The sequence below is a fragment of the Arachis ipaensis genome, chromosome B04, assembly GCF_000816755.2.
Source record: "Arachis ipaensis cultivar K30076 chromosome B04, Araip1.1, whole genome shotgun sequence".
Lineage (NCBI taxonomy): Eukaryota > Viridiplantae > Streptophyta > Magnoliopsida > Fabales > Fabaceae > Arachis > Arachis ipaensis.
The window spans coordinates 46035667-46048995 of NC_029788.2; the positions used below are offsets into that span (position 1 = coordinate 46035667).

General features: G+C 32.6%; 1 protein-coding gene across 1 annotated transcript; it reads left to right on the forward strand.

Annotated features, from left to right (window-relative positions):
* LOC107636453 lies at window positions 12064-12513 on the forward strand. The gene has a single exon (XM_016339958.1). It carries the CDS (start codon window positions 12064-12066, stop codon window positions 12511-12513), a length of 450 nt encoding a protein of 149 aa, XP_016195444.1.

The window sequence follows — 13329 nt, forward strand, 5'->3', positions numbered from 1 at the left end:
CAGGTGGATGGAATGTGCTGGAAGGACGAATCTGAGTCCCGGAGTGCAACTTCAGAGACGAATATGAGTAACTATTAAGTTCAGGGACTACTATGAGACTCGAGTACAACTTCAGGGACCACCTTGAGACTTATCTCGGATTTTGTGTTTTATTTTTAGAGTTAGAATTTGATTTGGGACAATTTGAAATTAGGGATATTTTGGTAAATTGAGGTTGGGGTAATTTTAATAAAATTTGGGGATATTGTAATTAATTGAAAGCTAATTTATTTACAAAAATTATTTTAAAAGTATTATTTAATTATCAATTTGCTAATTAATTCTCAATTAAGTATTTTAATTTAAAATATAAGATGATATAATTAATTTTTTTTATTTATAAAAATTAAAATAGTAAAATTCAAAATTTCAATTATTTAAACTAAATTATATGAAATTTTTATTCTTTTACAACTGTTAAACTTTATAATTTAAATATAGAAAATTATTCAATAGTTATGATATTAAGTAAAATTTTTATTTTAATTATCAAAACTTGATTTAATTATTTTTAATGAAATAATTTTTGCAAATAAATCTCTAATAAATAAATAAATTTAAAATCGAGTTATAATAAGATTTTTCAAGAATTCTAGGTCTTACAAAATATCTACCTAAAAGAAGCAATGAAAACTTTAGCCCCACTATTATGAGTTGTTCAAGGTGCTGGAATGTATTGAGAAGGTTACCTATCCGACACTGGATTCAATGGTCCCAAAACGCTTGGACCATTAAATGGTCCTATAACAAAACATGTTTTTTAAGTTTTTCAATAATTGTTAAATAGTCCGTTTCTAATTTTAATTATAAATTAACCCCATATATTTTATTTAATTATAAAAATTATTTTTATTTTATAAATTATTATTTTATCATTCATCTATTATGTTTATTAATAATTAAAAAAAGGGTAAAGTATATTTTTTGTCCCTAAAGTTTGACAAAAGTTTCAAAAATATCCCTAAGTTTTATTTCGTTTCAATTTTGTCCTAAAAGTTTTCGATTTGCATCAAGTATACCCCTGATGGCTAATTTTTCAAACAATTTGAGACCGATTCAACAACAATTTCATAAGAATAATCCCTCAACACAAGCAAATCAAGCATAATTTTCATGCATTATTGTTAGATTGATCTTAAATTTTTTGAAAATTTAGCCGTTGAGGGTATATTTGATGCAAATCGAAAACTTTTGGGACAAAATTGAAACAAAATAAAACTTAGGGATATTTTTGAAACTTTTATCAAACTTCAAGGACAAAAAATATACTTTACCCTTAAAAAAAACAATAACAAATTAGATCGTAATAACTTTTTGATGATTCCAATCGATTAAAAGTTTATCTTTGATCCATTACATCCGTCGAGAATTTTGAAATCGTGTTTCTTAAAAAATCAATCGATTGGATTAACAAAACAATCGATTGAATTTCAGATTTTTCATAACTCAATCGATTGGGTAATATGAAAATTTATTAACCATTAGTCACGGCGCAATTCAAAATTTATAAAAGAGATATGAAAATTGAGAACAGCGCGATTCAAAATTCAATTGATTGGATTATCCTACCAATCGATTGAATGCAGAAAAAAACTTATTTACGTCACATTTGAATCGATTAAATGATCATACCAATTGATTGAATTGGAATATACCATTAGTCACACACAAAATTCAATCGATTGTATTATCATATCAATCGATTAAACTTTCATATATCATTTTAATAGCGGCCTTCAATCGATTGGGTAATATAAACAATCCATTGAATTATAAAAAACCTATATTCTAGTCATCGTTCAATCGATTGGGTAATATGACTAATCGATTGATTTTTGCGAAAACCATATTGCCTTGCAACTTTCAATCGATTGTTTTTTGGTAACCTGAAGTCCAATCGATTGAGTTATGGGAAACCTGAAATTCAATCGATTGTTTTGTTAATCCAATCGATTGATTTTCTAAGAAACACGATTTCAAAATCCTCGACAGATATAATAGATCAAAGATAAACTTTTAATCGATTAGGATTGCCAAAAAGTTATTACAATCAATGGAAGATCTAATTCGTTATTGTTTTTGTTTTTTATTATTAATAAACATAATAGATGAATAATAAAATAATAATTTATAAAATAAAAAATTATTTTTATGATTAAATAAAATATATAGGGTTAATTTGTAATTAAAATTAGAAATAGACTATTTAGCAGTTATTGAAAAACTTAAAAAACATATTTTGTTATGGGACTATTTAATGGTCCAAACATTGTGGGACTATCGAATCCTTTCCTACTTATCCACTAGAGTTATCAGAAGACTCACGAGTGCATCCTATTTTTCTTGCGTCACTGCCAAAAAAAAATAGTCAAGACAGCAATCTCAACCCAACCTTTACTTGCAGTATTGAGTAAAGATTATGAACTCTAAGTAGAACTTAGGAGCATTGTGGTTGAGAAAAAATAACATTTGACAACTTAAAATTCTAGTTTGATAGAAGAATTTAGCAGAACTTCAGACATCATAAAGGGAGTAGTGAAGATTCAATAAGTATTTTCATTATTACACCTTGATGATAAGGTGAAATTTCACAAAAGGTAATATAACATACCTGAACTAACAAAAGAGCTTAGTAAAAGCCGAGGAGAAGCATTTGAGAAGAGAATAGAATGTACTACTGTCTTCTGATTATAGATGGTGAAATAGAATTGAGGGTAAAAGAGAAAAAAGTGTTAGTATGAATATTTTTGCTAACTAATTACCTAGTAGTAAGTGAAGAGTGTGGATATGCATGAGAGACAGGTAGTTATTTCGCATGATTAGAAAGAGAATTAGGAGGAGTATTTGTAATGGAATTGAGATGAAAAGGTGTAAATTTTTAGTGAGAAGTATAGATTAAATTCGGAGAGAAGGCTGACTTTATGATCTCAACCACAATTTTCTCTATTTTCTCAAATATGTACTTTTCTATCAACAAGAAAATAAAGTTAGAGCTCAAATGGTATAGTTTCTCTATACTCACTTAAGAGGTCGCAGGTTCGAATCTCCTTATCTTTGGTAATAAAAAAGGTGAATCATCTTGATTCATTTTCCTTTGCAATTTTCTTGGTGCATATGTGCATGTGCATTTTATTTTTTTTGTGCAAATACTAGTTGTTACAACAAGAAGTTTAATTAAATTACTTATAATAGAAGAGAGCAAAACATCTAAATACTAGTATTTGCTTTTGATATGAAACATAAACTATAATTTATTATTTAAGTTTGTCCGTGAGTTTTTGGTAAGCAAAACCAAACTTTATAAATGTATTGATTAATAATGAATCGAGCTATGAGCAGCACTTATGCTTGACCTAGTTTGGTCCAATTCGCCTCATTTTCAATCTTAAGTGGAGTAAAAAGATTACCTAAAAAAAAGATTGAAGGTTGAAAAAAAAATGCAAACCCTTTTGCTAATATCCTTAATCTCCTAACGGAGGAAAAGAAGATATCATACTCTTGTAAGGGAGTGAAAAACCAAAGAAAGGGTATGGATGAAATGAAAGTTGCAAAATAGAGATCATTTTTTCCATAATTCAAATGAGGGTACAAGTGGTACTACACTAACACCACTTGGGACAAAATAGTTATCACACTCGAAGGTCATAAAGTCCACCATAATTTCTCACATGATATCAGCAGACATAGAGATCAAAATGTCAATTTTGTTTGAAACATTCCCAGAATGCTCAGCATAATCGTCCCATCCCCATGAAACCTTGCCAAGCGCCCTTGACAACAATGCTTTGAACTAAACAATCCTTCCTAGCATGACACCTAGGAAAGAAAAGCTCAAGAGTCATGGAATTTCTTATCCTCATTGGCTCGTATAAGTGCTAGAGTACCATCAAAGGAGTTGAAGATCTCGGATATTAGCAACCACCCCGTCAATGGTTATCTGTACCAAGCTTTTTCAAAGAGGTTTCTAAAAATAAGGGGGATATCTCTTCATTCAAAGTAATTTACTTATTCTATCAAGATATTGTGAACATAATCTGACTTGAACATTGGAGTACAATGAAACCCCTTTTTCCATCAATCATTTGAAAGAAAGATCCTAAATTGATCATTGGAAGCAATGTGAGTAGTTAACTTTTACTATTTAGTAGTTTAGTATGTCCTAAACAAAACATAGTCATATTCCAATCTTATGAAGTTGTCAATATCCTTCATCACTTTTCAACTTTAGAGCCACGTATGATATATCATCATTCCAATTTTACTCGGACCTAGAGATCAAATATATCGCCAAATTGCAATGTTATCATAAGGTAGTTCAAGTACATATCTTTCTTTCATTTTATATAGATTTAAGGCCCAAAATCCTCCATCAAAATTCAATTTCATAAAGCAACTATAACATCAGACTTCCATGTTATTGGATAAAAAAAATACCAAATATATTACCTTCCCTCACAATATGACTTTACAAGATCACTCATGCTCATTAGAATTTTTAAAGCACTTCTCAGAATACATGAAAAAATTAGATACAAAACATGCTCAAATTTAGATTAGCAATTTTTCCATTGTTTTTCACCAAACAAATATAAGGGACTAAACAAATATCAGAAGAGGATAAAACCGAAACTAGGATCTCATCTACACTTCTATCAAGATGTAATGGCTCAATTTTATTCAACCCAGATGAGGCCCTACAAAATTATTCATATACAACGTAAGAAACTCGTGATAACACATTTTGGAAAAAAAAAATAATTCAGGCAACATCATAAGGAGAAATGAACCGATCATTTTCTGATATCCCCAAAACATTGTAAGCAATGTCTTTATATATAATATTTATATTTATTTTAATTAAATTAGGTCATTTGACAGTTTGGTTATTTATTTGATTTTTGGAATTAACAATCAAACAAGAAGTGTGAGAATAGTTACAGGGCAATTCAAATTTTTTACAAGTGGTGTACAAAAGGTAACTGTCAGCTGACATTAAGTTAGTCTATAAATAGAGCTTTGGGAACACATTGTAGGGAGTTCAATTCTTTTGAAAAACACTTAGAAACCCAAAACGCTCTCAGCCCCTTGGCATCACAGAGTAAAATTAGGAATCTTAAGTAATTTCTCTGAACTCAAACACTTGTAATTTGTTTTTTTCCGTTTTTATTAATAAAATTTCTTTACTTTTACTTGTTCTTCTTTTTACGTTTATGTTTCTTTCTTCATCTTCTCTTTAATTTCTTGTTTGTTTTAATTTCGGCAATCTACTTTGCCTCCGGCACCTTGCATTTCTTTGTTTATTTGTTACTTTCAATTCTTTTTAATTCTTATTGACGATACAATTGCGACATTGAGATACCCACATTTTCTTTTAAACTTAACAAAATTTGAGTAAAACAAATTGGCATGCCCGGTGGGACCTTGTCAATAGATTGTATTTTGTAAAAGAAAATTAGGAGTTTTGAATTTGCATGTGGTTACGTAGTGGGAAGATTGTGTTTCCAGAGACCAAGAAATCAGCGTCAGTTGACATGTCAAATACATCTGCAGCATCTTCTTCTACTTCCAGCAATTAGACTAGAGAAAATGAGTCTGGAAATTCTCTCGTGAGTTCAAACCCAGAGCCTACCTTGCTATCAGTGAGGCATGATGGCGTTGGCCATGCCCATCCAGGATTAAATGCAACTCACATAAATACCGTGAGGTGGCCGCCTTATGGCTTGCCACCGGGGTATGTCCCCTCATGGTGACACAAGGATTTTCTGTGCCTCTCTACTCAACTTTTCAAAATTCTTTTTACCAGAATGCATATGGCATGTCAAATGTACCTATTTCTGGGATGTCAGGTTCACATATATCACAGTAAAATTTTTCACATGCTATTAACACAGGAAATAACAGCACACCTAATTCTACTACACCCACTGTTACTAGGGTAGAAAATTTCAGGCATGTGTTTCCTGACATATCAAGAGCAATGTCTGTTAATCAACCTAGGATCTTTAGCAAATATTAGGCAATAGATGGATGAAAGTCACCATGATATAGTAAACATGTTAACTCATCAAATGGTGACGGTTTTGAATCTTGTTTTAGAAAACACAAATACTAGAATTGAACAATTAAACAGGCAAGTTAATAGAATTGCTACTGTGGTAAATTTAGAAGAAAATAATAACCATGGTTTAGGGCTTAATAATGTCAACCAAAATGGCGGAGCAATTCCTAATTATGACGTTCATATGCCTAGACATGGTTAAAATGTTAATGATATGTTAGAAATACTTAGGCAAAATAACTTAGGAGGGCAATATAATCTAGCTAGGAATGTTGAACAAGTTTTAAACCGTTTGAGATTTAATGTTGGTTGCTTAAATAGGCAATATTTCGTGTCTGCTTTTCCTGAATGTGTCCAACAAGCAGAGCTTCCAAGGGGTTGGAAAATCTGAAAATCCCTTACAAAATTTTTTAGAGAAGAAAATCAGTCCACAGCAGAGCATATGGCTCCATATACTGTTGAGATTGGGGATGCAGCTTCTAATGAATATCTCAAGATGAGATATTTTCCTTCTTGTTTAACAAAAAATGCATTTACATGGTTCTCCAACTTGAGACCAAATTCTATTCATTCTTGGGCGCAGTTAGATAGAAATTTTCATGATCAATTTTTCTGAGGTGAATTGAAAGTTAGCCTTACGGATTTATTCTCTGTCAAACGTGCAGAGGGGGAATCCATTGACACTTATTTGGAACGGTTTAGAAATATGAGAAATAAGTGTTTTATTCCGATTCCAGAAACTGAAGTTATCAAAATGGCTACTAATGGGTTAGAATTTGGAGTTAGGAAGAAAATTGTCAACCAACATACTTTAGATCTTTCTCAATTAGCTGAGAGAGTAAGACAAATAGAGAAAATTAAGAAAGAAAAATAAAATTTCAAAAAAGGTTCTAAAAAGGTTGCATATGTTGATTGTTTTTCCGATAGCAGTGATTCAGATGAGAAAGAAGTTTATATTGCTAAATTACGTAGGGGTCTTCCTTATGTATGCAAATATTTGAAGCCTGTTAAAGGAAAAAAAAGTTTCTTCATATTCTAAAATTGAAAATAAGACTTATTCTTTTGATATTTTCAAGGCAGATCAAATATTTGAAGTTTTATTAAAAGATAAGCAGTTTATTTTATTGGAAGAAAAAAAGATGCCTTCAGCTGATGAAATAAAGAATAAAAAAATTTGAAAGTTTCATCAGGTGGACACTGAACTGTTTGCTGCTGATTCAAATTATGTTGAGCCATTTAATTTGTCAGTCAACATGGTAGGAATTGATGCTACAGTGACTAGTGCTCAAGATGAAAATAAAGACCTGAGAATTTTTTAGCAAGACAAAAAGCCAGTTTCTCCTCGTCCTGGTGAGGATTTGTTTGATTTTTTGTTGAGAATTAAAGAATCTGACAGCACTATCGCTATGTGCCCAAAGTGCAGTGTTGTTTTTGACAAGGAAGTTGCAAAGAAGTTTGAAAAGTACAAAGTTGAAGAGAAAGAAAAGGCTGAGTTGAAAAATAGGATTGCTAAAAAAGAGAATGAAACTAATTAGCTAAAACAAAAGATAGCTGAGGAAAAACAAAAGCTGAGCGGTCATACTCCTTTGAACAAGTGTGTCATCAACGCTGGGATACAACCCGTCAACCAGAAGATGAAGACTGTAGTCATGATTGACGGAAAACTCGATCGATTTTCTCAAAAGACAAGGGTTTCTCCCAACAAAATTTCAAACAATAAATGGGTCCAGAATGTGAAAAATGTGCAGAATCGACCTACCACTTTCTGAAGAGGAAAAAACAAGTGGGTGAGGCCTAGACCTTTTAAGCCTAGATACAATGAGTCCCAGTTATGAAACCTGAATTATGTATAAGATGGAGGTAGTGTATATTTTCCAAAAAATATACCTATTCCCTCAAAGCCAAGTTATTCTTGTTATAATCCTAACATGCAGCAGGTTCCTAATTATTCTCCTTGGTCAAATTGTCAAAATATTCCAAAGTATTCTCCTTTTACAACCTTTGAGCAAAAAGATAATATACCTGAGTATGTTCCTTTAGATCCATACAAGGGGCACAGTGTAGATTTTCCTCCTTTCCCAACCATGGCTAAGTCTACAAAAACAGGCAATTCTTCCAATCACCCTAAATGCAATAAAAATATAAAGAAGAATCTTGCTAGAAAGAAGGTAATAATAGCAAAGGAGAAAAAGATGAAGATTTAATTATTGACAATTTTGACACTGGTTTTGATGATAGCTTAGAAGCGATATTTGGGGTTAAGTAACATATAGTTGTGGTGTCAATACTGCCTGAGGAGTATAGTCAAGTCCGGAAAGTGGAATCATCAGAAGATGATTGTTATGATGTCTTTCCTGGAAGTGAATGCCTATTGCTAGATGACAATATGTGTGGAGGAAGACTGTTTGAGAAACCTACTGAAAATGATAAAGAACATTTGCGTCCACTGCATAACAATCATGTTGATGGAAGGATAGTCAATAAGATTTTGGTTGACGGGGGAGCTACTATCAATCTCATGCCTGAAAGAATGATGGGAAGGCTTGGAAAGATTGAAAAAGATTTGATTAAAAGTAGCATTGGGGTGACAAATTTTAATGGAAGGACTTCTTTTGTTAGAGGTGTGGTTCTACTGTCAATTGAGGTTTGTTCTGTCAATAGGCCAACTCTGTTTGTTGTTGTTCCATCTAAAGCTAGTGTTAACTTGCTTCTGGAATGTGATTGGATTCAAGGAATAGGTGCTATTCCATCCACTTTACATTAAAAATTGATTTTCTGGAATGAAGATGGAGGAGTGGAAGAAGTTCTTACTTACAATAGTACCTGTTACTATGATGAAATGTATGTGGAGTTCAGGATGTATAATCCTGGAGTCAAGCCGTTGACAGTTGACACCAAGGCATTTAATCCTGAAAGTATTGAGATGTGCAAAATAGATATGAAAGGCTTTATTTTGGTCCCTAAGATGATGAGTTTGACGAGCCAACTAGCTCAGCTGTCAGCCTATATGGCGGACAAAGAAGGGTGCATTGACAATGTACCTTATGATTGTATATATGATGATGGTCCTTTAGCTTTTGAAAAAAAAATACTAACAATGTGAAAAAGATTGAAGTGCAGGATCCTTTGGAGGAGGTAGATATTGGTAACGGTGATCATCCTAGACCAACATATATGAGCAAGATGTTGCCTGATGATTTCAAAAAAGAAATGGTGGAGATATTAAAGGAATATTGTGACTGTTTTGCATGGGATTATGAAGAAATGCGAGGTTTGAGTCTTGAATTAGTAGAGCATCAATTGCCACTGAAGGCCAATGGAAAACCTATAAAGCAACCACCAAGGAGATTTGCTCCTGAAGTCGTGCAGAAGATTAAAGAAGAGATTGAAAGACTTCTTAAGGCTAAGTTCATAAGAACAACAAGGTATGTCAACTGGATTTCTAATGTTGTTCCTGTCATGAAAAAGAATGGAAAATTAAGGGTTTGCATTAATTTTAGAGATTTAAATTTTGCAACACCAAAAGATGAAAATCCAATACCTACAGCTGATATATTGATAGATTCTACTGTTGGTCATGAAATTTTAAGTTTTATGAACGGATATTTAGGTTATAATCATATATATATCGCTGAAGAAGATGTGTGAAAAACTGCATTTAGGTGTCCAGGGGCTTTGGAAACTTTTAAATGGGTTGCAATGCCATTTGGGCTCAAAAATGGTGCAACTTATCAAAGGAAAATGAATAAAATTTTTCATGACTTTATTGGAATTTTATGGAAATTTATGTTGACAATGTGGTTGTTAAATCAAATGCTAAAAAAGAGCACCTAGAAAATTTAAAAAAAAAATATTTGAAAGAATGAGAAAGCATAAATTGAAAATGAATCCCTTAAAATGTGCTTTTGGTGTGAGTGTAGAGAATTTTCTTAGTTTCTTGTTGCAAAAAAAAAAGGGATTGAAATTGACAAGAATAAAACAAAGGCTATCTTAGAGGCTCTTCCTATAGCTAACAAAAAATAACTACAAGCATTTTTAGGGAAGGTCAATTACCTTAGAAGGTTCATTTCCTATCTGTCAGGGAAAACTAAGGTTTTTGCGCCTCTGATCAAGATGAAAAAAGAGGAAGAATTTTAGTCGAAGGTAGAGCACCAGGAAGCTTTTGACAATATCAAGCAGTACTTGACTAATCCTCCTATTATAACACCTCCAAGGTACGGAGCACCTTTAAAACCTTATGAATCAGCTTTTGAAGTAACAATTGGTGGAATGTTGGCTCAAGAAGATGAGGACGGCAACGAAAGAGTAATTTATTACCTAAGTCGTGTGCTAAATGATGTTGAGAGCCGTTATTCTCCAATTGAGAAACTTTTTAACTTTATATTTTTCTTGTTTAAAACTAAAGTACTATTTAATTCCTAGGAATGTTTATGTAATTTCTAAGTCTGATGTTCTTAAATATATGTTGTCTTCTCCAATATTGTATGGTAGACTAGGAAAATGGATGTTAGCCTTAATGGAATTTTCTTTACATTTTGTTCCTGCGAGAGCCGTTAAGGGTTAGGTTCTAGCTGATTTTTTGGTTGACCATCCTTGTATTGACATTGATGAGAGTTTACTGGGTTTTGTTAGTTTGGTGCCATGAAAATTATATTTTGACGGTTCATGTCATAAAGGTGGTATTGGTATAGGTATTTTAATTATTTCTCCAAGTAGCAAGCCAAGTAAATTCCTCTTTGAATTGAATTATCATGTTCCAACAATGAGGCAGAATATGAAGCGTTAATAATGGGCCTGGAATTATTATTAGAAAGAGGAGTAAAAAATGTGGAAATTTTTAGAGATTCACAGCTTGTAGTCCGTCAAGTATCACTTGAGTATAGGTGTGTTAGTGAAAATTTAAGAAAGTATTTCAATGTGGCTACAAAGCTGTTGAGCGAGTTTGACAATGTCATTGTAAGGCAGGTTCCAAGGGAGTTAAATCAAGAAGCAAATGAATTAGCTCAAATTGCTTTAAGATATAAGATCAAGTTCTCAACACTAGAAAAATTGGTAAGGATAAATGACATATTTATGCCTTTGAGAGAAAGAGAAGTGTTGTTATTAGAAAAACTAGACCCAAAAGATTGGAGAGTACCAATTGTGAAATATTTAAAAAATCCAAGTTTTAGTGTCGATAGAAAACTTAAATACAAGGCTCAAAGTTATGTTCTAATGAATAATGCCTTGTTTAAGAAATCTGTTGATGGAAATTTTTTAACATGTTTGGGAGACAAAGAAGCGTATTTGGCTCTCGCTGAAGTGCACGAGAGAATCTGTGGTGCCCATCAGGCAGGAGAAAAATGAAATGGATGATAAATAGGAGAAGATTGTATTAGCCAACTATACAAAGAGATTGTATAAATTATGCTAGGTCCTATGAGGAATTCCATAAACATGGAAGCCTTCAACATATTCCAACGTCAGAATTGCATGTTATAATTAAGCCATGGCCGTTTAAAGGTTGGGTTTTAGATCTGACCGGGAAGATTCACCCACCTACTTCTAAAGGTCATAAGTTCATTTTGGTTGGTGTTGATTATTTTTCTAAATGGGTAGAGGCTGTCCCTTTAAGGGAAGTGACTCACAATGAAATAATTGATTTCATTGAGGAGCATATTGTGCATAAGTTTGGAATTCCTTAGTCTATTACCACTAATCAAGAAACCATGTTTATTGGGAAAAAGGTCATCGAATATGCCAAGTTTAGGGATATAAAAATGCTTTCTTCTACACTGTATTATGCCCAAGCCAATGGACAAGTGGAGGCAGCGAATAAAATTTTGATTGCATTAGTAAAAAAACACATTGGAAGGCAGCCAAGAAATTGGCACCAAACTTTCAGTCAAGTTCTTTAGGCTTACCAAAATTCTCCAAGAGGTTCTACTGGAACCACCCCGTATAAGTTAGTTTACGGTCATGATGCGATGTTGCCAATTGATATTAATTTGCAAAGTATAAGGGTGGCTAGACAAGATGAGATACCAGTAGTAGATTATTGGAATTCTTTATATGATGAGCTCAATGAACTAGATGACGAAAGGTTGAGAGCTTTAGAGCGGGTGATTCGACGAAAAGATGTTATGTCAAAATCATACAACCGCCGTGTTAAAGCAAAGACATTTGCGGTTGGAGATTTAGTGTGGAAAACAATTTTGCCTATGGAAGAAAAGTCAAAAACTTATGGTAAGTGGTCTCCAACTTGGGAAGGACCTTATGTGATTGACAAGATTTATTCCGGAAATGCCTATAAGATTATTGAAGTCGGATTAGGAAGAAGAATTACTTCAATAAATGCCAAGTATTTAAAAATATATAGGCCAGGTATTCATGAGATAACATTCCACATGTTTAAGAATACAAAAATATCCAGTTGAAGTGTCAAGGGATAAAATAAAAAGCTAACTAATATTTGCAATTTAGTTTGTAAAAGCTAACATATCCATGTGATTTCTATAAGTTGCAAGTTCCAATGACAGTGTAAAGCATTAAAGATTATGAGGCAGATATGTGTCCAAAGCATTAATTTAAAATAGGAGTCAATACAGAAAATAACTTATCATTCCTTAAGTGCAGTACAGTACATGCCAACATATAGAAATAAAAGGTTTAGTGAATAAACATGTGTAAAGCTAGAGGCATGTCAACAAATGCATAGTTGACTTACTTTGACAGCACTTGAGGCGAATGCACAAGAGATGGCATACACCAGTGCAACCTAATATAAACAGAAATGGAGGTCATCTTAAATGAAATATAAGAGAGGTCACTATGATATTAATAATTGGTTCAGTGTGAAGTAATGTAATAACTTCACAAAGATAACAAGTGTCAACCAGTCTACACGATTAAGATAAGGTGCATACAAAGACAAATTAAAAAAAAACTCAAAGTTCAAAAAGTGAAGATTGCAGGAACATATTAAAATGACAGAAGTTCACATAAGAAATACAAGACTAAGCTTCAAAGATCTCCTTCAAGCGAGTAATTTCAGTTTGGAGAATGGTTTGGAAGTTCCTGGCTTCTTTTGCAGCTTCATGTGAGGAAAGCATCTTCTCTTAAAGTGACTGTAAGCATGCATTGCTACTGTCAATCATGCTGTTTGCTTTGGCAAATTGACCCTCATTCTTTATCAAAGCAGCATCCAGCCTATTTTTTACTTCTCTCTTGACAGTCAACTGTTGTTCCAAGTC